General features: G+C 37.6%; 2 protein-coding genes across 3 annotated transcripts in view; one reads left to right on the top strand and one right to left on the bottom strand.

Moving 5' to 3' along the window:
• The window catches only part of cdc42ep1a (CDC42 effector protein (Rho GTPase binding) 1a), a 47,458-nt gene that overhangs the window by 16,072 nt on the left and 5,562 nt on the right, over positions 1–25,824 (top strand). Inside the window, exon 3 of one of the 2 annotated variants that reach the window (XM_036560466.1) lies at positions 572–2,685. The exons of the other annotated variant lie outside the window; for it this stretch is intronic. Coding sequence (XP_036416359.1) covers positions 572–1,212 — 641 coding nt within the window. The 3' untranslated portion in view covers positions 1,213–2,685. Of the gene's footprint in view, positions 1–571; positions 2,686–25,824 lie in introns of those variants that run through there. 2 annotated transcript variants of the gene reach the window in all.
• Positions 3,012–25,824, bottom strand: part of sh3bp1 (SH3-domain binding protein 1) — a 35,520-nt gene continuing 12,707 nt past the window's right edge. Inside the window, exons 11-18 of the mRNA XM_036560464.1 lie at positions 21,280–21,391; positions 20,870–20,951; positions 20,691–20,771; positions 19,713–19,826; positions 8,951–9,048; positions 5,589–5,715; positions 4,768–5,075; positions 3,012–4,494 (exon numbers count right to left, since the gene is read on the bottom strand). Coding sequence (XP_036416357.1) covers positions 4,178–4,494; positions 4,768–5,075; positions 5,589–5,715; positions 8,951–9,048; positions 19,713–19,826; positions 20,691–20,771; positions 20,870–20,951; positions 21,280–21,391 — 1,239 coding nt within the window. The 3' untranslated portion in view covers positions 3,012–4,177. The remainder of the gene's footprint in view (positions 4,495–4,767; positions 5,076–5,588; positions 5,716–8,950; positions 9,049–19,712; positions 19,827–20,690; positions 20,772–20,869; positions 20,952–21,279; positions 21,392–25,824) is intronic.

Raw genomic sequence — 25,824 nt, 5'->3', positions numbered from 1 at the left:
ATATGGAGGTGGCTAGATCACTTGATCTAAAGGCAAAGCAGGATGGACATAACTTTTCAGCAACTTTAAATAATGTCATTTAAACTCTTCACGTTTTTTTTACAATAAGTCACTTTACTGTACTTATCACAACCCCTTGATCCAGTGACAGGCAGAATGGAAATACTTAACAATAAACAAATGTTATTTTTTGGTGAATTGTTTTTAACTTTTTTTTTTACTTTTAGCTTGTAAACAGGTAAACAGATGGCTGTTACATACCAAATTTCTCCTCCACCTCCATTCAAGGCAATAGCACATGAACTCTCAAAACAGTTCCTGCTTTCTGTTAATAATAATAATAATAATAATAATAATAATTATTATTATTATTATTATTATTATTATTATTATTATTATACATTTTATTTGTGTATTACCTTCTCCAAAAACTCTGAAAACTTAATAGAAAATACACAAATCCAAGACAAAGTAATGTACAGTCAGATACAGAATTATCATAAGACCAATGTATCAAATATAAATACATAGAAAGAAATACATTCTTGTTGTTTTATCCACCTCTCTGTAGGTATAGAGTCTGGTTTTGTGACATTGCCCAGGATTCTCCGTACAGACCATTCACTGCAGGGCAGCTCACCCTCGGGCTGCTCCACCCAAATCCATCGCAGCTCCCTCACAGACATGGCCATTCTGAACCTCTCCTGCTCAGGCACACTCAGTCCCTCTGACTCCATCACCTCCTTCACTGTAGACCTCGGTCCCTCCCTCATGTCTGAGGTTTTCACCATGATCAACAGTCCTAACGCCCACCAGGAAATTAACAATATCTCTGAAGTGGAGCATGAGCCTGAGGCTCCATTTGGGTTGGCCAATGGCAATGCAGGAATGGGCCTGCATCCCAGAACCTCACTGGTGGATTCTCTTCTGAGAGAGGATTCTGAGGGCCTGAGCTGCTTGTATGATGTAGAATGGGGGTATAAAGATGTAATGAACAGCGAAACCCCAAAAAGGCCTATCGTAGGGCCTGGCGACCAGGTGCGGTCTTATACCACAGAAGAGCATGGCATGGAGGCTGAGAGATTTCAGATGGCTGCAAATGTGCTGGCACGTCATTATGGTAGCGGAACAGAAAAGAATACTAACATGAACTGCTGTCAAAAGAGAAGGCCTTACACTTACCCCGATGAAGAAGAGGAGATCAAAGTGTAGCCTACAGGAAAAATGTTCTTGAAAAAAATGTTCTTTTGACAATCAAAAGTTTAACTCACACTCATATTACATGTTTTGTTGATTTTCTAAGTGAAGGTAAGTTAACATATCTTGTACAGGGAACAAACTTAAATATGTCATTTTTCTGTAAGTTGTAGTGCCATATTGAACATATTGGAAAACAATAAAATATAAAAAAAAAGTGCTACAACTTGTTATATTATTTGCCCAGTGTGTTAAATTTAGCGAATAAACGGCAATTGTGCATTAAAATGTTCTCTTTAGAGCATGTGTACTTATTTTCACCTGTAAAATGCTGATTTTCACTCATAAAATCAACAAAACATGTAATTTGACTAGGGACACACACAACTGTATTTCTTGTTATGGACAAAAGCTTGGCTTTTTAACCTCTTTAATTTCTAGAAAAGTGATTTAAATGAATTTTTGTACTTTATTTGGACTAAAGACAAAGCTCATCTTTATGTTTGTAATTCATTGAACTAAGTGCAACATATGTGTAGATGAAAACATGCTGGATGAGAGGTGAATGAAATGCTTATTGGAGTCACTGAGAGATGTGGATGGTGAGAGACGAAAGTATGTGGACTGGATGTTTGAATATACTTTTTTATGTGCACATGTAATATTTAGTGAGTGTGTGATCGAGGCCATGAGAAACGTGACCCTGTTACTGTCACTTTCCTTTATCTGATTATGAATGTTAAAGTCGATTGCCAGATCTTAAAGGCACAAACTCAGGCAAGGCCACTTTTTGCCACAGAGACTCTATGAAAGACACACTTCTATCTGCCAGTTGGTGGAAAGTTTTATACCTTTTCCTTTGTAAAGGCTACACTTCATTAAGGTATCACCTAATTATATTTTTCCCACATCTATCACAAAGTGTTTTTTCTAAAAGTATAAAAAATAACCTCAACAATATGTACTATTCCTGAATGGCAACTTATGGCATACTCATTGAATTTTTAGACCACTACTACTGGTGTGTTCAAGTGGTTTATTACACATTTATTATTAATCCTCATTTAGACTGTAGGGCATTAATTGTTGATTTATAAGTCTTGTTGCAAACTGATATAATGGGAAAGCAGTGATTTATTATTCATAAGTTGACTGATGCTGGATTTTTTCAGTTTCTGTTTTAGTTTATAAAGCAATAAATATTTGCCTCCACAAATTTGATATGAATTTGTAAAATCACTTTTGTCATGAAGATATCCTTACATAACAATGGTCTGCCACATCAAAGCTGTGAATTATGACAGCTAATATGATGTTTGTAAGAATTTCAATTTCCATATTATGACAAGAGGAGTTGACTCCTCAACGATGTTGTGATGTCTATTGTAGATATTTGGATGTGCTTCTATGCACAGGAAATGCACACAGTCCTAATGTACCCTTATAAACAATACCAGTTATGTTTCTAATAAAAAAGACAACAGAAAACTTTGTTTACATGTATGATTATGATGATTTGAATAACTGTGCTATAACTGTATCACAGCTAAAAATCCCTAAATTAGTGAAGAATTTGAGCTGCACTGCATTTTAGCTTAATACTGTTAACATATTATGCTGAAACCAAAGGAAGTCAGACAAGTGAAAATGCAGATCTATAGAGTCAGGCCTCGCAAAGCTGAAAGAAGTATAGTAGTCTAAATAATAAAGTTGTTAAAAGCCACTTCAAATACAAAAAAACACATTATGTACAAGAAATAAAGAATTGTGTTTTACAAATAATAGATGCCAACAGATGAGTTTTAAAGGTCAACATTTTTAATGTACTTCATCAAAAGAACAAGTATGACATGAGCTGGCATTTGTGGGCTGGACTTAATCTATTAACATCATCCATCTGCAGACCAGTCCTGCATTATGCCTCTTGAAAAGAAAGGCTTTCAGACTTCCCCTCTGTCCCTCCCTTTAAGGAGCCTCCATCAGCCTCTGTCTTGAAGGGCATTCCATTTCTCAAATAGGTTAAGGAAAGTTTATACTGGTAGCCCTGCAAACCTTTGGTTTGACTCAAACTGAATTAACTGATTTTTTATCACAATTCTATGGCAAAGAGCTATCCCCAGCTCAAAAAACAAGATATGCACAAGATTTTAGCTAACATATAGCCATATGTGAGTATTTAATTTTTTGTCTGTGCCCATGAATTGCAAAAGTTTTCAGTAACCTGCAGCCAGCTGAAGCTAAAGTAAAGCTATCTAACTAACTTTAAGGAACTTACATTAACAAATGCTAGCTCAGCTTACCCTGATGGCAGAGTGCTTAGGCCATTGCTAACTGCAGTGCAAATTGCTAGGGTGACAAAATATTTTAACTTCATGTTCACAAGAGTTGGGAGTTCTGTTTTAAAACGATACCCCACACTTCCATCGGGAAGTGAGCGCTTGTGTTATGTATGTTGTAAACACACAGTTTGGGAGGGATGAGGGGTAGTCACTGAAAAATGAAATTAAACTGAGGTGCCAGAGGGCCAGCAGCAGTTCTAGACCTGCTGTTTCAAGACATGCTGTGGTTTGTACCCCCCTCAGAGTTAGGGTCATGATTAAGGTTACTTGGACTACCTGTTCACAGCTGAAGTTAACAGCTAGCTAGCTAAAAGCCAACGTTGCTAACTTAATTGTTAATCATCAAGAATTTGCCTTTTAAGTCATAATGAAAACTAATACCCTAAATGTAAAGTTATACACCCTGAAAAGAAGTTCAGATGTGTCAAACTATCTTAAGTATAAGATGACTGAACAGCTAAAAAATATACTAGCTAGCTATTTAAATTTTATGCTAGCACAACACTGGCACATAAATAACACAAACAGTGTTACATTAACACAAGATGTTCGTAGTTAAATCTAAAGTCACATTACGTTGTTGAAACTGCATGTCTAGACCTGCTTCTGGTCTCTAGATCGGCAGATGGATGCATCTGGACTTACTGGATTGAGGATGAGAGCTGCTTGGGCAGCTGCTGGGGCGGTAATGGCGGCGGGATTTTGGGTCTTTTGCCAGGGGCCTTTCGCTGTGGCCCTGCTTCGGGCAGTGAAGCTGAAGGGGCAGGTGGAGCTTGGGTTTTGGCCACAGGCTGTGCAAGTGCTTCAGGAACTGTGGGAAGGGCTGATGCTAAGCTTCTTGGCACTGGCATTGGAGAAATTCCAACCTGGCTCAAGGGAGAAATGGGGGCTTTGGATTTGCCATAGGTTATAGCCATAGATTCTCTGTATGACCTAGGCTGAATGAAAGACCTCCTTGCTGTAAAACATAAAGAAAAAGAGTAATTTGGGATTAGGAGAGGAAAACAAGATACATGTACAAGTCGTCAAGACTTACTGCAGAGTGGCTTTGTCCTGCTCTAACATACCCAATTTATAAGTAATAAAAAGTAAGTAAACAAATTAGTTATTTAACAAGATTTTTCCTGAGTTGAAGTTAGTGTGCTAAAACAGAGAAAACACTAAAATGTACAGGATATGGGTAATACATGACCAGGATTGGGAGCAACTGTGTTAATGGAAGTCATCATACGTTTAAATGGAGTTGTGATTTTCAGTGTGGGCTCAGGTGAACCATGAGCCTGTCCTGAGCTACCCTCTCCAGGACTAGAAGTCTTCGGATGAGTTCGAGCCTGAGTCTGGATCTGAGGCTGGGCTTGGGTCTGAGGACTGGTCTGGACTTGGTGCTGATTATGACAGGGTACTGGATTTGGACTTGGGCCCTGAGCAGATGATTGACTGACTGGAGGAGGAATATTACTCTCCCATACTGTTGCACCACGATTGAGTGGGCCTGTCTTGACGATTACCGCTGGCCCAAAGTCGTTAGATGAAGTTGTGCTATGGGATAGAAGAGAAGAACACGCTCACAGCTTTAAAAGCTAAAACATTTTTCTTATTCATAAAAAAATAAATTTACACAACATTGTTACTGCTCTTAAATCCTAATGTGTGAAATGCCTGATTTAAATGTTATGTCTTGGAATGCCTTTGTGAATTATAGGCCTTGTTTCTAACAGAAATCATGGTAACACAAGCAGTTTTATTCATCAGTTCACTTAGTTATGCAGTTTACTCTGATTCTGCAAGCTGCATAACTCCATCAAGGCAAAAAATGTTTTAAGTTTATTAAGCAATAAATATGTGCCTCCACAAATAACCTATACATTCGCACAATAACTCTTTCCATGTTTTGTCATAAAAATGTCTTTATACAATATTTGTTTGACAATCATGTCATGATGTACACATATAGAAACACAGCCTTACTGTACAATAAATTATAAGTGTGGTCTTGCTAAGTCCTATTTTACAAACTCTGAGTGCAGGAGCAGATCCATATTCAATGATTACCTGTCAGTTTTTGAGACAGAGGCATGGGCAGAGGCAGGTGGAGAGGAAGGAAAGATGCTATCAGACAGGCTCCTCTGAGGTAAAGATGGAGACAGCTCTGGCAGCTCTGGAATGTCAAAATCAATTTCTGCAAAACAGTAAAAACATCTAAATTGAATTGAGACAGAGATATAGAACAGCTTCTGCATTTCTCATCTCAGTCTGCAACAGTTAGTTTTAACACTGACTGATAGACAAGCATTCTCTAGATATTGTTATTTCACTGACCACCAGCTGCCAAGCAAAAATAATTATTTAACAAATACAAAAAAAGAAAAATTGATTAAACAGAAACAGTAACATTTGCAACCACGTGATCAGATTCAAAAGAAAAGTAGGACATTAGCTGGCCAAATTTTGAACCTGTTGTTTCCCTTAAGCCAACTTGTCAATCAGCAATTGTGAACTGAAAAGTGACAGCAACATGCAATTTTTTTTGCAGAAGTAACTGCCATTATTAAAAACTTAAATTAAAAAAAAAGAATGTACGTATTTTTTTTGTTTTCTAACAGAAGAAAGCTTTTCTTTGCTTTCTTTTGCTAAATGTTGTATAAAAGTACTAAACCCAACGTTGTGTGTTATTGCTAAGGACATCATGGCTGTGATGATCTACAGCAATCACCAAATCACAGCTGTGATTTTATTTGCGATAACCAGCTCCCTCTTATGTACTATGAGGCCTCTGAGGTTGTGCATCTTAATGAAGTTGGCAACATGTCCAAAAATGCACTCTGGGTGTAAGTCATTTTTGATTATGGGAAAAAAGAAAAGCATTTTTAAAAATGGGCCATTATCACCCCCTGCTGTAAACAAAACTAGTCCAAAGCTGATAAGGTCAGTAAAAAATTGAAACATGAATGCTGCATACATACTACTAGCAAGCTAGTAATTCTAATACTCCTGCTCATAATTGATGTTGTTAAGTGACATGATACTATACACAAATACATGTGTATATAGACATTACATATACACAACAAAAACGAAGAAACAGTTTTGTTCTGACAGTGACAATATATACACTCATGTGAAGAAGTAAAATCACTCTATGAAAAGTTTAGACTTTTTCAACATATTTGGACATACAGATATTAAGCCTTTATTTAAACAATGTTAATAGATAAAGGTGATGTAATTTAACAAGAGACATTTAAAAATACAATTTTTTGGCATCCTTTATAGAACTGAACTAAACAGAAATACAGTTCTTATATGGGAAAAGTAAGTACACCCCTACATATCGTCACTGTCCAAAGACAATAAATGTATCTCTATTTTTGTTGATTTTTAGTTTTCTGCATCATATGAACACAGTGATTGTCCTTTACATTGTGTGAAAATTTCATGATGAATGGACCAGCACAGCAATGCTCTAAAATAGCTTGGAATAAAATATCTTCACATTGACTTACAGTAAAAGTAAAGAACGTTTTTGACTTCTCCTTTGAAATTACCATTTTGGAGATACTTGTTTTCTTTGGACAGCAGCAATATATATCACTACTGCAAATTTGTCAAATTGAAATCAGGTGCACCCAATCAGGTGTTAATAATTCAAACACATTTAGAGAATGTCTTGGTGGAAACGTGGTGGTCTTATTTAAACCTCAGATATCTGATCTAGTTTGTTCTTCTTTATTTAAAGTGTACTGTCCAGAAGATCATGTACAAGTGGAGAAGATTTAAAAACACACTTCTAACATGTCCAGGTCAGGTTGCCCAGCAAATTTAACCCAAGAGCAGACCAAAAGATGCTAAAAAAGTCTCCAAGAAACCCAAAGTTTCAACACAGGATCTGCATGTAACTCTGTTGATGTGAACATGCATCTACCATTAGAAAGAGACTGCACAAATTTGACCATCACAGGAAGTGCACCAGGCAGAAGCATTTGCTGTCTAAAAAGAACATCAGACCAACACTAAATTTGCTAATGAATGAGTAGGCAAGGACCAGGACTTCTGGAACAATGTGCTATGGAAAGATGAGCCAAAGATAGAAATGTTTGGCTACAGTACCAGAAACCATGTTTGGCGAAAACTAAAGACATTACGGTTTGAGCTGCTTTGCTGCCCCAGGGCCTTGACAACCTGCACAGAATCAAGTATGAATTACATTTCATACCAGAAAGTGCTTGAGGACAATGTGTCCAACTGTCAAAAAGTTGAAGCTGAAGAAGTGTACGTTTCAACAAGATAATGATCCCAAAGATACAAGTAAATCCACCAAAGAATGGCTCAAAAGGAAGAAACAGAGGGTTATGAAATGGCCAAGTCAAAGCCCAGATCTGAATCCCATTGAAATGCTGAGGGAGGACTTCAGATGGGTTGTACATGCAAGAAACCCCTCAAACATTGCACAATTTAAAGAATTCTGCATGGAGGAATGGGCAAAAAATTCTCTCAGTAGATGTCACAAAACTGGTAGGCAGTTATAAGAAACACTTTCATGAAGTTGTTTCTGACAAAGATAATACCAGTTACTGAAGTCAGGAGTGTGCTTACATTTTCCACAAAAAAGGCATCTTAGTTTTTTAAATAAATGATTGCAAAGTCAAGGTCAAATTTCCATATATGCTGTTTATCTACACATACACTTTAACTTAGGATCCACCCAAAGTCCACATATATAAAAAGAAAAAAAACATTTCATGGGATGTACCTGAAAAAAATAATATTTCAAAAAAAATGTTTAACTGAGCAGTGAGTCAGAAAATCATTACAATTAGGAAAAATATGAATTACATTGATATATTAAGTTGTGATTTTATGTTACTGTGTTTGCTTAACTGATTCCAAAACTCTCCGCAAGAAAGCCCAGTATTACTTGTTGTTACTGTTCAACGCCTAGTTTGGCTAATCAGTCCTTCATTAAGTCATAAACCAGGTGCACTGGTGATGGATTTAAACATATCAATTTTTAAAGAATTGCTTAGATGCCTAAAACTTTTGCATTGTATTATTTGGCAGCCTTCTACCTCCAAAATCACTTGACTACCATGCCTAACAAAGCTCACAGTTTGCTCAGAGTATTTTACAGGTTGACAGTTTAATGTGTCGATGATACCAATTAAATGTGCTGATATGTTGGCTTGCTTGGAGCATATATGTATTAATACACCCATTTTGAGTACCTTAATGACTTTGTCATTCAAATATCACAGTGACATTTAAAAAACATATGTAAAACCAATTCATTATTTTTTTTTCCATACACAAATACTGCATAGACCCAGAGTTTGTCTGGACTAACTACAAAATGATGACACATTCTCAGAGGTCTATAGCTTATGCGTCCTTTTCCAGCAACACCTTTAGTGTATTACCTTCAGGGAACAGGATGTTGGCATATTGTATAAGTGGTTCCATAACTGTCACAACCTGGACTGAGGAGGCAGAAGCCATGTCCAGCAGGGAGGTTTCTCTGAGAAAGAGAAAGAGAAATTATTCATGGCATCAAGCACCTCTTGATGCAAAACCCCATTTACACTTATCAGCCCACTTGTAATAAGTTGTTTTGTTTGTTTGCTTATTAGGGTTCAAGCATGCAATGCATTGAACCCTATTGGAATTGTCAGTGTTTTTAGAGTCCAAGCACGCAGTGCGTAGGACCCTATTGCTTTTGCTCGGATTTTTCTTCTTCTTCTTATTATTATTCTTTTTCTCCTGAAAAACGTGTTGTGGAGAACAGACCGTAAGGCCTAGAGACACCAAACTTGGTGGCTAGATGTAGTTTGTGTGCATCTCGCCAGGCAACAAAAATGACCCCGATTGGCCAAAGGGGGGCGCTATAGAACATCAAAACACGTTTTGCTTCATAACTTCTACACCATGATGTGTAGAGACAAAATTCTTTTTGTGGCTGATTCCTTGGGTCAAGCCAAACAACTTTGCAATTTGGACCATTTAGCTCCGCCCACTTAGATTTTTTGCTATGTTGACTTTTTTAAACAGTATGGCTGCCATATGCTAATGAACCCTTCTGAAATAGCTCATAATTCATTTAAAACTCTATAAGTGGAGAATGCTTCTGCCAACAACATTGAAACTTGACATGCACATTTAAGACAAGATTCTGTGGTAGCACATCAATTTTGGTGGGCATACGTCATTAGTGGGCGGGGCAATTGCCAATTAACTGCTTCTCAGCATCCGTGCATCCGATTGAGCTAAAACTTGGTATGTAGCATCTACTAGACAGATTATAAGTGAATCTTGAAGGATAATTTGATTCATTGAAATTTATGGCCGCCATCAGCCAATCAGCATTCAGCAGGCTTTTGACAGGCTTAACATTGACCAATCATGATGAAACTTGAATGATGTCTACATGTAGCCATTTTCTAACAACCAGTCGAGTTTCAACAGATTTGGCCACTGGGGGGCGCTATTCATAAAAAATCACATATTATTACATGATATGAACATATTATCACTATTTTTGACCCATGCTCTGTATGCATCTTATGTAGTACAGTATGACAAACAATTTTACCATTGAATGTTTATTATAAAAATGCACAGTTTTTTTGTAATCGTTAACTCTTTGAAAACCATGCTTTTCGAACTAGTCTCTGAGTTTTGATCCGAACATCTCGAATTTGGTCTAGAAATACTCTGTGGCCTCTCTAGGTAAATAATTATCAAAAAAATATTGACTTTTTCACTCGACCTGGTGTTGGTCCTTCAATACATCACTGCGGCTATGGCATAGCCAGCTTGATTTGCTATAACTCATCAGTCTTTGGTTGTATCATCTCAAAACTTTGAGTACTTATGTATATTGAGACTCAGACAGGGTGTGCAAAATTTGGTCCAGATATGACCTTTAGAGGGCGCCTTAGCTGTCAAAAACCTCAAAAATCATTAAAGATGCTATTACAGTGTTATTACAAAGTCTACAGAGAAACACATGGTGCCATTTGATTCAGTTCACTGACCTGAATAACTTTGTAATTACATGTTATGTCAAATATTTCACTTCTTGTCTAGTATTTTGAATTATTCCTTTAAAAATTACAGCTTATTATACTAAGGTCAAAAGGTCAATCTGAACATAACTCAGTGAACGGCTTTGATCAAGTTCCCTGATCAAGTATTATAACATGTGGAGACCTTTTGACCAATTCTAAAACACTTTCAGTGAGCTCCTCTATGCCAAAGGGCCCCTTATGAGTGCACTGGGTCTCATTATGGCCTGATTATCAAAGCCTTAAACATGAAGAAACAAAACCCCTTGCAAACAGAACTATGACAAATATTTTACCATTACTCATGTATTTTTGACATCTATGTTGATAATCCTTTGCATGTTCTACAAACCTGTGTAGATCAGTTCATAGAAATGTAAACATATGTTGAAAGTCAAATGCTTCATGACAAATGAAGGCCTTTTGATAAACTCATTTCAGCCTCTATGCCTATTTGGCCCAAACTCCATGAGGCCTGATTAGGCTCAATTTGGCTCAAAGTGCATGAGAGCTTCTTGTGCTTATGTGTGCTTGGACCCGCTAATTGCCGCTTGCGGCTATATTTAGGGTTCAAGCATGCAATGCATTGAACCCTATTGGAATTGTCAAGATTTTTAGGGTTCAAGCATGCAATGCATTGAACCCTATTGGAATTGTGAGAATTTTTCTTATTATTATTATTAGGGTTCAAGCACGAAGTGCGTAGAACCCTATTGGAATTGTGCAGATTTTTCTTATTATTAGGGTTCAAGCACGAAGTGCGTAGAACCCTATTGGAATTGTGCGGATTTTTCTTATTAGGGTTCAAGCATGCAATGCATTGAACCCTATTGGAATTGTCAAGATTTTTAGGGTTCAAGCATGCAATGCATTGAACCCTATTGGAATTGTGAGAATTTTTCTTATTAGGGTTCAAGCACGAAGTGCGTAGAACCCTATTGGAATTGTGAGGATTTTTCTTATTAGGGTTCAAGCATGCAATGCATTGAACCCTATTGGAATTGTCAAGATTTTTAGGGTCCAAGCACGCAAGTGTGTAGGACCCTATTGTTTTTGTTAGAGTTTTTCTTATTATTATTATTAGGGTTCAAGCACGAAGTGCGTAGAACCCTATTGGAATTGTGCGGATTTTTCTTATTATTATTAGGGTTCAAGCACAAAGTGCATAGAACCCTATTGGAATTGTGTGGATTTTTCTTATTAGGGTTCAAGCACGAAGTGCGTAGAACCCTATTGGAATTGTGCGGATTTTTCTTCTTATTATTAGGGTTCAAGCATGCAATGCATTGAACCCTATTGGAATTGTGCGGATTTTTCTTATTAGGGTTCAAGCATGCAATGCATTGAACCCTATTGGAATTGTGAGAATTTTTCTTATTATTAGGGTTCAAGCATGCAATGCATTGAACCCTATTGGAATTGTGAGAATTTTTCTTATTAGGGTTCAAGCATGCAATGCATTGAACCCTATTGAAATTGTCAAGATTTTTCTTATTAGGGTTCAAGCATGCAATGCATTGAACCCTATTGAAATTGTCAAGATTTTTCTTATTATTATTAGGGTTCAAGCATGCAATGCATTGAACCCTATTGGAATTGTGAGAATTTTTCTTATTAGGGTTCAAGGATGCAATGCATTGAACCCTATTGGAATTGTGAGAATTTTTCTTCTTATTATTAGGGTTCAAGCATGCAATGCATTGAACCGTATTGGAATTGTGAGAATTTTTCTTATTAGGGTTCAAGCATGCAATGCATTGAACCCTATTGGAATTGTGAGAATTTTTCTTACTATTATTATTATTATTTTTCTGCCCTGAAACGGAACGCACAGCCCAAACCGTAAGTCCTAGAGACACCAAACTTGGTCAATAGGTAGTAGTCCCTCCCGCTACTCAGGCGCAAGAAATCAGCCCTGTCGGCCACAAGGGGGCGCTACAGCGAAGGCCAACGCGTTAGGGTCTATATCTCCTAAACCAGATTTTTGCCAGACAAGCCATATTTTTTTCCTGGTTCTATGTGTCCAAATAAACCTTTTGGCTATTTTGATTATTTAGCTCCGCCCACTTTGATTTTTTGCAATACTGCAAAATGTGCAAAACCTACTTTTGCAAACTAGTCCTCCAATTTTTGACCAATCCTCATTTATTTGGTGTAAAAAAATTCAGAAGAGTATCGTGGTCAATAATTATCAAAAACATTTTACGTTTTCCATACAACATGGCTGCCATATGCAAATGAACCCCTCTGGATAAATTCAAAATAATTCAGAATTAATTGAAAAATCTGTAACTCAAGAATCCTTCAGCCAAAAAATTTCAAACTTGACAGGCCATGTCAGTAGCCCATTCTGAGGTAGCCATTCGATTTTTGTGCGCATAAGTAATTAGGGGGCGGAGCAACAAAAACAGGGCATTTTCTCTGCCTCTGAACATCCGATCAAGCTGAAACTTGGCATCCAGCATCCTCTCGCCAGTCTACAAGTGCGACTATAAGGACATTTGGATACATTGAAATTTGTGGTCGCCATCGGCCAATAAGCATTCAGCAGGCCATTTGACAGGCTTACCATTGACCAATCATGACGAAACTTGACTGGTGTCTATATCTAGCCACTTTCTAACAACCAGTCGAGTTTCAAAAGATTTGACCACTGGGGGGCGCTATTTCAAAAAATTAAACATTATTACATGTTATTACAATATTATTACAATCTTCACCTAGAACCTATTGTACTACCATGTGACAAACAATTTTGCCTATACATGTTTATTAAAAATCTGTATCCTTTTTTTGTAAGAGATAAATGTTTCAAAACCCTACTTTTTGAACTAGTCTCTGGATTTTGATCCAATCTTTTCAAAATTGGTCTAGAACAATTCTTTGGCCTCTCTACGTAAATAATTATCAAAAACATTTTCACTTTTCTACTCAGGGTCATGTGGATCAATCAATTATTTCCTGCATACGTGGCATTGTTAGCTCGATTAGCTATAACTCACCAGTCATTGGTCAGATCATGTCCAAGCTTTGAGGATTTATACATATTGAGATTCAAATAGAGTATGCCAAGTTTGGTCCAGATTGGCCTTTGGGTGTGCCTTAGCACTCAAAAACACTGAAAAATCTATTAAAATGCTATTACAATGTTATTACAAGGCCCACATATAAACAAATGGTGTCATGTGACTCAGTCCACTAAGATGAACAACTTTCTAATTACATGTTATGTCAAAAATTGCACTGCTTGTCTTTTATTTTGGCTTATTCTTTCAAAGATTTCACTATACAAAGATTTACTATACAAAGGCTTGAAGCCTGTTTAAGCCTAATATAATAGAAGGCTTGAGGCCTTTTTAGGGCTAATGGGCGAAACCAAAAGCTTGAGGCCTTTTTAGGCCTAATGGCCTAAACCAGAAGCTTGAGGCCTTTTTAGGCCTAATGGGCTAAACCTGCAGAAGGGCCCGTACTGCTGTTGCGTGCTTGAACCCGCTCATTGCCGCTCGCGGCTATATTTATTATTATTATTATTTTTCTGCCCTGAAACGGAATGCACAGCCCAAACCGTAAGTCCTAGAGACACCAAACTTGGTCAATACGTAGTAGTCCCTCCTGCTACTCAGGCGCAAGAAATCAGCCCAGTCGACCACAAGGGGGCGCTACAGCGAAGGCCAACGCGTTTGGGTCTATATCTCCTAAACTAGATTTTTGCCAGACAAGCCATATTTTGTTCCTGATCCTATGGGTCCAAATAAACCTTTTGGCTATTTTGATTATTTAGCTCCGCCCACTTAGATTTTTCGCAATACTGCAAAATGTGCGAAACCTACTTTTGCGAACTAGTCCTCCAATTTTTGCCCAATCCTCATCCATTTGGTGTAAAAAAATTCAGAAGAGCCTCAAGGTCAATAATTATCAAAAACATTTTAAGTTTTCCATACAGCATGGCTGCCATATGCAAATGAACCCTTCTGGATAAATTCAAAATAATTCAGAATTAATTGAAAAATCTCTAACTCAAGAATCCTTCAGTCAAAAAATTTCAAACTTCACAGGCCATGTCAGTAGCCCATTCTGAGGTAGCCATTCGATTTTTGTGCGCATAAGTAATTAGGGGGCGGAGCAACAAAAACAGGGCATTTTCTCTGCAGCCGTACAACCTATCAAGCTCAAACTTTGCAGGCAGCATCATGGGGGCAGATTACAAGTGCGACTATAAGGACATTTGGATACATTGAAATTTGTGGTCGCCATCGGCCAATAAGCATTCAGCAGGCCATTTGACAGGCTTACCATTGACCAATCATGACGAAACTTGACTGGTGTCTATATCTAGCCACTTTCTAACAACCAGTCGAGGTTCAAAAGATTTGACCACTGGGGGGCGCTATTTCAAAAAATTTCATATTATTACATGTTATTACAATATTATTACAATTTTCACCTAGAACCTATTGTACTACCATGTGACAAACAATTTTGCCAATACATGTTCATTAAAAATCTGTATCGTTTTTTTGTAATAGATAAATGTTTCAAAACCCTACTTTTCGAACTAGTCTCTGATTTTGATCCAATTTTGTCAAAGTTTGTCTAGAACAATTCTGTGGCATCTCCATGTAAATAATTATCAAAAACATTTTGACTTTTCTTCTCAGGGTCATGTGGATTAATCACCAAATTCCTGCATATGTGGCATTGTTAGCTTGATTAGCTATAACTCATCAGTCATTGATCAGATCATGTTCAAACTTTGAGTATTTATACAAATTGAGATTCTAATGGAGCATGCCAAGTTTGGTCCAGATTGGCCTTTGGGGGTGCTTCAGCACTCAAAAACACTGAAAAATCAATAAAAATGCTATTACAATGTTATTACAAGGCCCACATATAAACAAATGGTGCCATGTGACTCAGTCCACTAAGATGAACAACTTTCTAATTACATGTTATGTCAAAAATTGCACTGCTTGTCTTTTATTTTGGATTATTCATTCAAAGATTTCACTATACAAAGACTTACTATACAAAGGCTTGAGGCTTTTCTAGGCCTAATATAATAAAAGCTTGAGGCCTTTTTAGGCCTAATGGGCGAAACCAAAACCTTGAGGCCTTTTTAGGCCTAATGGGCTAAACCTGCAGAAGGGCCCATGCTGCTGTTGCGTGCTTGAACCCGCTCATTGCCGCTCGCGGCTATATTTATTATTATTTTTCTGCCCTGAAACGGAACGCACAGCCCAAACCGTAAGTCCTAGAGACACCAAACTTGGTCAATAGGTAGTAGTCCCTCCCGCTACTCAGGCGCAAGAAATCAGCCCTGTCGGCCACAAGGGGGCGCTACAGCGAAGGCCAATGCGTCAGGGTCTATATCTCCTAAACCAGATTTTTGCCAGACAAGCCATATTTTTTTCCTGGTTCTATGGGTCCAAATAAACCTTTTGGCTATTTTGATTATTTAGCTCCGCCCACTTTGATTTTTGGCAATACTGCAAAATTTGCAAAACCTACTTTTGCGAACTAGTCCTACAATTTTTTCCCAATCCTCATCCATTTGGTGTCAAAAAATTCAGAAGAGTGTCCTGGTCAATAATTATCAAAAACATTTTAAGTTTTCCATACAACATGGCTGCCATATGCAAATGAACCCCTCTGGATAAATTCAAAGTAATTCAGAATTAATTGAAAAATCTGTAACTCAAGAATTCTTCAGCCAAAAAATTTCAAACTTCACAGGCCATGTCAGTAGCCCATTCTGAGGTAGCCATTCGATTTTTGTGCGCATAAGTAATTAGGGGGCGGAGCAACAAAAACAGGGCATTTTCTCTGCAGCCGTACAACCTATCAAGCTCAAACTTTGCAGGCAGCATCATGGGGGCAGATTACAAGTGCGACTATAAGGACATTTGGATACATTGAAATTTGTGGTCGCCATCGGCCAATAAGCATTCAGCAGGCCATTTGACAGGCTTACCATTGACCAATCATGACGAAACTTGACTGGTGTCTATATCTAGCCACTTTCTAACAACCAGTCGAGTTTCAAAAGATTTGACCACTGGGGGGCGCTATTTCAAAAAATTTCATATTATTACATGTTATTACAATATTATTACAATCTTCACCTACAGCCTATTGTATTACCATGTGACAAACAATTTTGCCACTACATGTTTATTAAAAATCTGTATCGTTTTTTTGTAATAGATAAATGTTTCAAAACCCTACTTTTCGAACTAGTCTCTGGATTTTGATCCAATTTTGTCAAAGTTTGTCTAGAACAATTCTGTGGCATCTCCATGTAAATAATTATCAAAAACATTTTGACTTTTCTTCTCAGGGTCATGTGGATTAATCACCAAATTCCTGCATATGTGGCATTGTTAGCTTGGTTAGCTATAACTCACCAGTCATTGATCAGATCATGTTCAAACTTTGAGGATTTATACAAATTGAGATTCTAATGGAGCACACCAAGTTTGGTCCAGATTGGCCTTTGGGGGTGCTTCAGCACTCAAAAACACTGAAAAATCAATAAAAATGCTATTACAATGTTATTACAAGGCCCACATATAAACAAATGGTGTCATGTGACTCAGTCCACTAAGATGAACAACTTTCTAATTACATGTTATGTCAAAAATTGTACTGCTTGTCTTTTATTTTGGATTATTCATTCAAAGATTTCACTATACAAAGACTTACTATACAAAGGCTTGAGGCTTTTCTAGGCTTAATATAATAAAAGCTTGAGGCCTTTTTAGGCCTAATGGGCGAAACCAAAACCTTGAGGCCTTTTTAGGCCTAATGGCCTAAACCAGAAGCTTGAGGCCTTTTTAGGCCTAATGGGCTAAACCTGCAGGAGGGCCCGTACTGCTGTTGCGTGCTTGAACCCGCTCATTGCCGCTTGCGGCTATATTTATTATTATTATTTTTCTGCCCTGAAACGGAACGCACAGCCCAAACCGTAAGTCCTAGAGAGGGGGCGCTATTGCGCAGGTCAACGCGTTTTGGCCTATAACTCCTAAAAAAAGATTTTTCCTAGACAAGACATATTTTTTCCTGGTTCCTTGGGTCCAACCAAACAACTTTGCCATTGGGACCATTTAGCTCCGCCCACTTAGATTTTGAGCTAATTTGCATAATATGCGAAACCTACTTTTGCGAACTAGTCCTACAATTTTTGCCCGATCCCCATGTAGTTGGTGTCAAAAAATTCAGAAGAGCCTGAAGGTCAATAATTATCAAAAACATTTTGACTTTTCTAAACAACATGGCTGCCATATACAAATGAACCCTTCTGGATAAATTCAAAATAATTCAGAATTAATTGAGAAATCTGTAACTCAAGAATCCTTCAGCCAAAAAAATTCAAACTTTACAGGCCATGTTAATACCCCATTCTGAGGTAGCCATTCGATTTTTGTGCGCATATGTAATTATGGGGCGGAGTTAATGCTACATGGCTGTTTCTCAGCATCCGTACATCCGATCTAGCTGAAACTTTGCAGATACCATCTGTTGGCCAGACTATAAGTGAATCCATAAGGACAATTTGATTCATTGAAGTATATGGTTGCCATCGGCCAATCAGCATTTAGCAGGCTTTTGACAGGCTTAACATTGACCAATCACCATGAAACTTAAATGATCTCTACATTTAGCCACTTTCTAACAGTCAACCAAGTTTCAAAAGATTTGGCCACTGGGGGGCGCTATTCATAAAAATTAACATATTATTACATATTATTACTCTTTTATTACAAGTTTACTTGAAAGTCCTTGTGTATCACATTAAATATGTTATTCCAAACAATTTTGCCAATGCATATTTATTACAAAACTGCATAGTTTTTTTGTAATCGGTAACTGTTTAAAAAGCCTACTTTTCGAACTAGTCCCTGGATTTTGATCCAATCTTTTTGAACTTGGTCTGGAAAAATTCTTTGGCATGTGTAGGTAAATAATTATCAAAAACATTTTGACTTTTCTACTCAGGGTCGTGTGGATCAATCAATTAATTACTGCGACCATGGCATTGTTAGCTTGATAAGCTATAACTCAACAGTCATTGGTCAGATCATGTCCAAACTTTAAGGACTTTTACATATTTGGACTATAATTGTGTTTGCCCAGTTTGGTCCAGATTGGCCTTTAGGGGGCGCACTGAAAAATCAATAAAAATGCTATTACAATGTTATTACATGGTCGACAGATAAACAAATGGTGCCATACGACTCAGATCAATCACCTAAACAACTTTCTAAGTGCATGTTCTGTCACAAATTATACTGTTTGTCTGGTATTTTGGCTTATTCATTTGAAGACTACATTATACGAAGGCTTATTATACAAAGGTCAAAAGGTCAATCTGACCAAAACTTGGTAAACATCTTTGGATATGGTCCCTGATCAAGAATCATACCATATTGTGGCCTTTTCACCAATTCTGACCCACTTTCACTGAGCTCCTCTACACCCTTAGGACCTCTTATGAGTGCATTGGGCTTCATTATGGCCTACATCAAATCAATGGCTTAAATATAGAATCATTCCACTGTGCAAGTGCAACTTCTTGGATGTTCTACAAAGCAGTGTAGATCAGTACATATGAATGCAAACCTATAATGTGTTTAAAACACCACTGCTTCTTGTTTATGGCAACTGAAGGCCTTTTGATGAGCTGACTTCCTATCAGTTCTGTTCACTCTGCCTATGAATAAGACCCATAGCTTGAGGCCTTTTTAGGCCTAATGGGCTAAACGAAAAGCTTGAGGCCTTTTTAGGCCTAATGGGCTAAACCAAAACCTTGAGGCCTTTTTAGGCCTAATTGGCTAAACCTGCAGTAGGGCCTGTACTGCTGTTGCATGCTTGAACCCGCTCATTGCCGCTCGCGGCTATATTTATTATTATTATTGTTAGAATTATCATTATTATGGCTAACATTATAACTGATGTTACTTCTACTGAGTAAATTCAGGTATAAAGAGTTAAACTCATGGATCATGACTCAACTGATATGCCAAAAAAGTATCTTAAGTTGAATTATTAATGCTTACAAAAGAAAACCTGTAATGTGTGTGTGTGTGCGTGTGCGCGTGCGCGTGTGTGTTATACTCACCCCTCAGTACGAGGCCACAGTAGATTAGGTCCGAGCACTATGGCAATATTACTTGGAGTCATCCTGTTTACAGCCTGCTGTTCTGACAAACATGCCAGAAACTGTACAAGGTATCTAAAGCAGGAAGGGAGAGGTTAAGAGTCCCAAAAACAAATTTACCCATTTTTCCCTTTACTCCAAATGTAATCAACAAACATAAGTTTGCTTCTCTAGCGTTATACTGGCAATCCAAGGCTAATGCAGCTAACAAGTAACGGATATATCCAGCCACCATTTTGGCATCGTGCAAACTGCAGATGTAAATCTTCATACACTTGCTTTAAACTGTGTCAAGTTGTTAAGAACTCTCAAATGAAAAAGGATGAGTTTGAACAAAATTCACACTGTTTTTTGCTATACAACATACTTTTTTGTATTTTTTCAGTATGGAAAAATACTCAGTAATACAGAGTTGGAATGTAACAGAATACTAGTATATAGAATGTAAGTATCAGTTCATGTTCAGTCCATGTTACACTTTGAAAAAAAGGCAGTATTCAGAATACAGTTACTCTTTATCCAACTTGCTAACTTTACCTTTTAGCTTGTTCTCATCTGACAAATTATTTCTGTCATTCAAGAAACCCATGCTCTCCATTGTAATTTGAAGACAAAGAATACAGTTATATGACTGACAAAAGATATTTGGCTCCCTAGCAGTAGCATTAGTTCTCTGGCTTTTTTCTGCACTAGACCAAAGGAATTAGCCAGCTAACAAAAAAAAGCACACTTTGTAGTTTTCCATACTGCTTAGTATCAAAAATCCATTTTTGCCCAATGTGGTTTTAACAATAAAACACGTTTGAGATAAGTGTGTGATATAGTTTTCTGATGAGATGTAAGCTTACAAAGGGAAAAATGTGTGAATTTAATGTTTGGCCAAACTGTCACTAATAATTTTGATGGAATTCAGCAGATGAGAGATACAGCAAAACATACCGGAGATTGTTGTAGTTTTCTGGGGGGAGTTTTTTCAATACTTCCCGCAACTGCTCCAATTTGCTGTCTAATTCTTTCTCTCTTAGAAGTCAAAGTTAGGGACACAGAATTATCAACTTATTTCACTCTTAAGAATTAAATGCATTGTTCAAATTAATTCTCACCAGAAAGGCCCTTACCCAGCTGCTCTGAACCAATCATTATACAGTTCAGACGTCATGAGAGGTTCTGGTAGTTCTCTCAGGTAAGACTTCAGAGCGCCTACAAAGGCATTCACAAACAGTTGACAGAAAATAAAAACAATAGGTCAAGCTTTTTTTTTACTTTTCAAAATGCCTGAACATTTTTGCTTCGACCAAAACAGTCATTTTTCACAGAATATTTTCATAATCAATTATAATCAGTTCTAGATTTCAAAATTGATATGATTTTTTTAATTGATATGAATTGATATGAACAGCTACAGATTGATGTTTTGATGTTTTTGTACTAACAACTTTGCAGGTATTTTTCTTACTTAATTGAGAAATAACTTCAAAAGAAGGCAAGCTGTGTGTACATGTGTGATACAGTTTATTTAATACTGGACCTGCTACTGCATGTGGGTCTGCGTTGAACTCAGTGTGATCCACTGTCCCTGAGTCCAAGCTGCTCTTCAGCTTCTTCACCACCGAGGCAGCTGCTGCCAGTCTGAACAAACCCTGGAGGGAGCCATGCAGTGTTAACAACAGGTCATGAAATGTAAAAAGAATCTATTTTGAGGGTTTGGGTACTGAGCTATGCATGTGCATGTGCGGGTGAGTACAAGCGTGCATATCTTGTGGTCAGTCAGCCAGTGCTAGTGTGGCTAAAAATATAAAGCTAGAGTGGACCGGAAGCATCACAAATGAGTCCTGCTAGTTTTGTTTCAGTATTGTAACATAACTCTATTCTTCTTTGAGACTATCTATGTGATGTTGATCTGCACATATAAAAAGACTAAATTATGGACCTGGAGTTGAATACCTCTGATCAAAGCTAATGATGGTAAGTTCAATTCACTTAAATGGACCTTTTTTAATTATCTGTTTAAATTGATCAAATGTCCAATCCAACACATTCATTTATGTGGCTGGAGTGGGGGGAGTTGCTGTGAAGCGGACCAACTCAATATATCAAATCATTAAAGCATACAACAGGTACAACATACAGTACTCTGCATAAGTCAGAGACCACCCTTTTGGTTATCCAATTTCTAGTCAATATTCTACCTCCACATTAACCCTCCCATCCTCCCAGTCTTAAAACCACCGAGTTATAGCTGTGCCCTCACAAAAAAGGTGTTCCCTAAGGTGCCACTGACATCCAAAGAATCAGACAAAAAACAGGACCTATGTGGAAAAAAATATATGGACATATAATGTATGTCATGACAAACACATTGCAATCCATGCTGAAATACATTCCAAACACTAAAATGTAGTTCAGAATAAATTGCCATATATATGCCACATATATTTTAAAATACATTTATTTTAAAATATATGCAGAAATATGACACACACACACACACACACACATTTTCTAAGCTGCTTATCCTTCTGGGTCACCAGGGGTACTGGAGTCTATCCCAGCGGTCATAGGGCAGAAGGCAGGATACACCCTAGACAGGTCACCAGTCCATCGCAGGGCAGACAGGCAGACATACAGTCGCAGAAATATTATGTGTATGTAAACGCATCTATCAAATACATTTGAAAATGTATAAAAACAGCCAAAATACTTTAAAGTCTAATGCACTTTACTGTTTGGAATAACTTTTGAAATGAATTTGTATTTCACTTTGTATATCATTTTGATTTTAAATATAATCAAATTAACTTTTAATATGGCAAAAGTAAGTGTTGAAGGCAATAATAAACTGTGAAAATACAGTTTGATGATTTGATATCTTGTTTATTTAAATACATTTTGTGTAAGTGCCAACTTACTGCACATGTACAATGGTTAATGAAATAAAGTACAATGCAAATAAATGTAACCTTTGAATAAATAATTTTATTGACTCTACCCCTCAGTGTAAATAAAATCAAAAAGCCTGATTGCCTTCATAAGGCTGCAGTGTTCTTTAGGATAGGCTCTTTTGAGTTTTTGGCTAATTTCCCGCTGAATGTGGCAGAAACCAACTTTTCTAACCGGTTCAACTGAGTGAGTGTGTTATATTGAGTCAAACATATTCAAGAATTGAGGACGTTCGGCACAATAACTTTTTTTCTTTGGGTTCAATGAGTCTTCAGTTCTAAGTCTCAGAATCTCTCTAGCAGAAAGTCCCTAGCATATACAAAGCACACATACCAGGAAGCTACAGGCTACAGACCATAGACAGAAACTATAAGCAAATTCAGAGAGATGCGCTATATTGTCAAAAGTATATCTCATAATTACTGAGTTCAGGTGTTTCATTGCTAACAGGTCAATAAAATCAAGCACTTAGCCATTCAGTCTCTTATAGAAAAATATTGGTGGTAGAATTAGTTCACCATCTTCGCCACAAAGCATTTCATGAAATTTCTGTTCTGTTAGATCTGCTGTAATGCACGCAGATCAGACAATTAAGGTGGTCAGGGGCCCCTAGGCTACACTTTGTACGTGCCCCAAACACACAAACATTGTATCCATTCACTACCAGACAGACAAGAGAAAATTATCCTACTGCATATGCTAGACTGAATAACGTCTCAGTTCAGATCCACCTCGAGTGAGAACATTACTCAATAACACAAATGGTCAAACTGCCGCAAGTTATGACAGATACACAAAAACCTCTTACTGCACAAGAAAGAAAAAACTGCCTACCTTTAGATTTTTTCTTTCTTGTTTTTCTTACAGAGAAGTAATTAGTCTGGTAAAATCATTCTCTTTTAACATCAGAGCCAGGTGATTCAGTCTACTTTGACCCATTGATGACATCAGTTTATTATTCACCAGCGCCAGTTCAGCACTCGTGTTGGTCACTGACAAAGTCATAAACAGTACAAGAAAGAAACAACTCTTGACATGTATTCACCATTTGCATGTTTTCTTTTTTTCCATCTGTTGGACCGCTAAATCAGAACCAGGAAATACCCAAGAAAACTACACAAACAAGTGGCTAACTGTGAACGGGCTAATAGCCATGCACACACCACCCACCACAAAACAGTTTTATCTGTCTGTCACTCCAACTCCAGTCTCTCAGCCAGAGCCAGTTTAGAGGAGCTGTTATGTCAAAAAACAGGACTGCAAAACACCAGAGGGTGCCTGCGAGCGAGTCCTCAATGAATTGGGGTGAATGGAGCTAAATGGCTAAAAACAAAAAGTTTAAATAGTTTCTAATCACTAGCCCAGATTTTAATTTTAGAAAGTAGAAGGATGTATTTCACTAAAAAGGCAAAGAAAACTTACCTGTATGTTGCTACAGCAAAAGGGTTTTGGGCAGCAGGACACCAGCATTACTGTTACTGATTCGCACTCACTGACGTCATGAACATACATGATTTTTTAAACTGAGTTCAAAAGCGCTCAAAAATAGAACGGCAGTGTTAAAATGTTTTCTGCTGTTCTGTGTTCAAGAAATGAATGTATTCCTTTATCTTAAAAATGTTTAAGCATTTACAAACTATGATCTTGTTCAAATGCTCCATCTTAATCCATTCATTTTGGTCTTGCTCAGGAGTGCCCTCTACCGTTTGAGCAACACAAAAGACATTACAGAGTGGTAATTCTCTTCTCTACAAGTTCTCTGCTTTCGGCGTGCTCTCATCTTTTTTATCCTCTATCCTCTGTTATTTGAGCATCTGTTACCAAAACAGTCTGTACTGCGGTGGGTTTCAGGTCAAAGTACTATAGAACAATTCTATTTTTTATCTTTCTGTCACTTCAACACCAGTCATTCGAATTTGTGCTCTCAGAAAGAAGTCTTTATCCTCTAAACAGGTTTTTTTTTTTTATCATAGAAAACAGGTTCAACTTCGGATTTCTGTCACTCCACCATCAATCAGTTAACTTTACTCTCACTGTTGTAAGTTTTTATAATCTATACTTGTGATAGTAGAGCACCTGTTAGTCGAATCGAACCTGCACTGGGGTGTCTGTATCTCTATAGCTATGCTACGTTAACTGGGAGGGAAGAGCCGGATAGCATTAGCTTGGCTTGCAGGCTTCAGCTCCAGACACCAGAGAACAGGTTTAGCTTTCTTTCCCTCTAACATCAGCCCCTCAACTTTGCCTCTTCAGAGCTGAGTCAGTATCGTCTAAACTTGTGTCAGTAAAGCTTTTGTTTACTGTTCTGTATTGAGCAGAGCTGGCAGCATGCTAGCTAACTAATGCTTACCAGTTACTCTCTCCTACTATGTCATTACGTTATGCCACCAAACGGTTCTGTGGCCCCGAGTACGGTTAGCTAACTGTGCCGAAAAAGAAGGGCTAACTGTACTTGGGGCCACAGAACCGTTTGGTGGCATAACGTAACGACGTAGCTTTTCGCTGATTGGTTCTATGTTTATGCTGGTATTGTGCTACCGCATCCTGCTGTGTTATTTCAAACTTCAAAACAAAAAAATAAGTTCTGTTTGTTCACACAGACAGCAAATAAATGAAAGCAGTGCACGATTTTAAACCTGCCATCCAGTAAACGTCAAAGCTTCAATCTAACACCAATTTCTAAATATTAAACAGTGCTGATAACCAGGAGAGAGTAACTGGTAAGCATTAGTTAGCTAGCATGCTGCCAGCTCTGCTCAATACAGAACAGTAAACAAAAGCTTTACTGACACAAGTTTAGATGATAATGACTCAGCTCTGAAGAGGCGAAGTTGTGTTTAGCCCTGCAGTGGAAAAGAGGCCAACATTGTCACATTGTCTCATTGTGCAACATTCGCATCTTTGTTCTGACATGATTCTGGGCCCATTTTTGCCCAGTATGCCTGCATCTGTTCATCAATTTAAGTCCAGCATGCTGGGTCCAAGCTATAAGAAGGGGGAGCTGCTGCCCTGTCAATGTCTCTTGCTTCACTCTTCTGCATTTTCTGTTAACCTTAGCACCACAGCAGCAGTTGGGGTTGTGGCAATTTCAGAAGTGGTATTTCAGAAGGATCTGCCCTGGTATCATGTTCTT

The sequence above is a fragment of the Colossoma macropomum genome, unplaced genomic scaffold (assembly GCF_904425465.1).
Source record: "Colossoma macropomum unplaced genomic scaffold, Colossoma_macropomum, whole genome shotgun sequence".
Classification (NCBI taxonomy): domain Eukaryota; kingdom Metazoa; phylum Chordata; class Actinopteri; order Characiformes; family Serrasalmidae; genus Colossoma; species Colossoma macropomum.
This window is presented reverse-complemented; position numbering and strand designations above follow the sequence as displayed.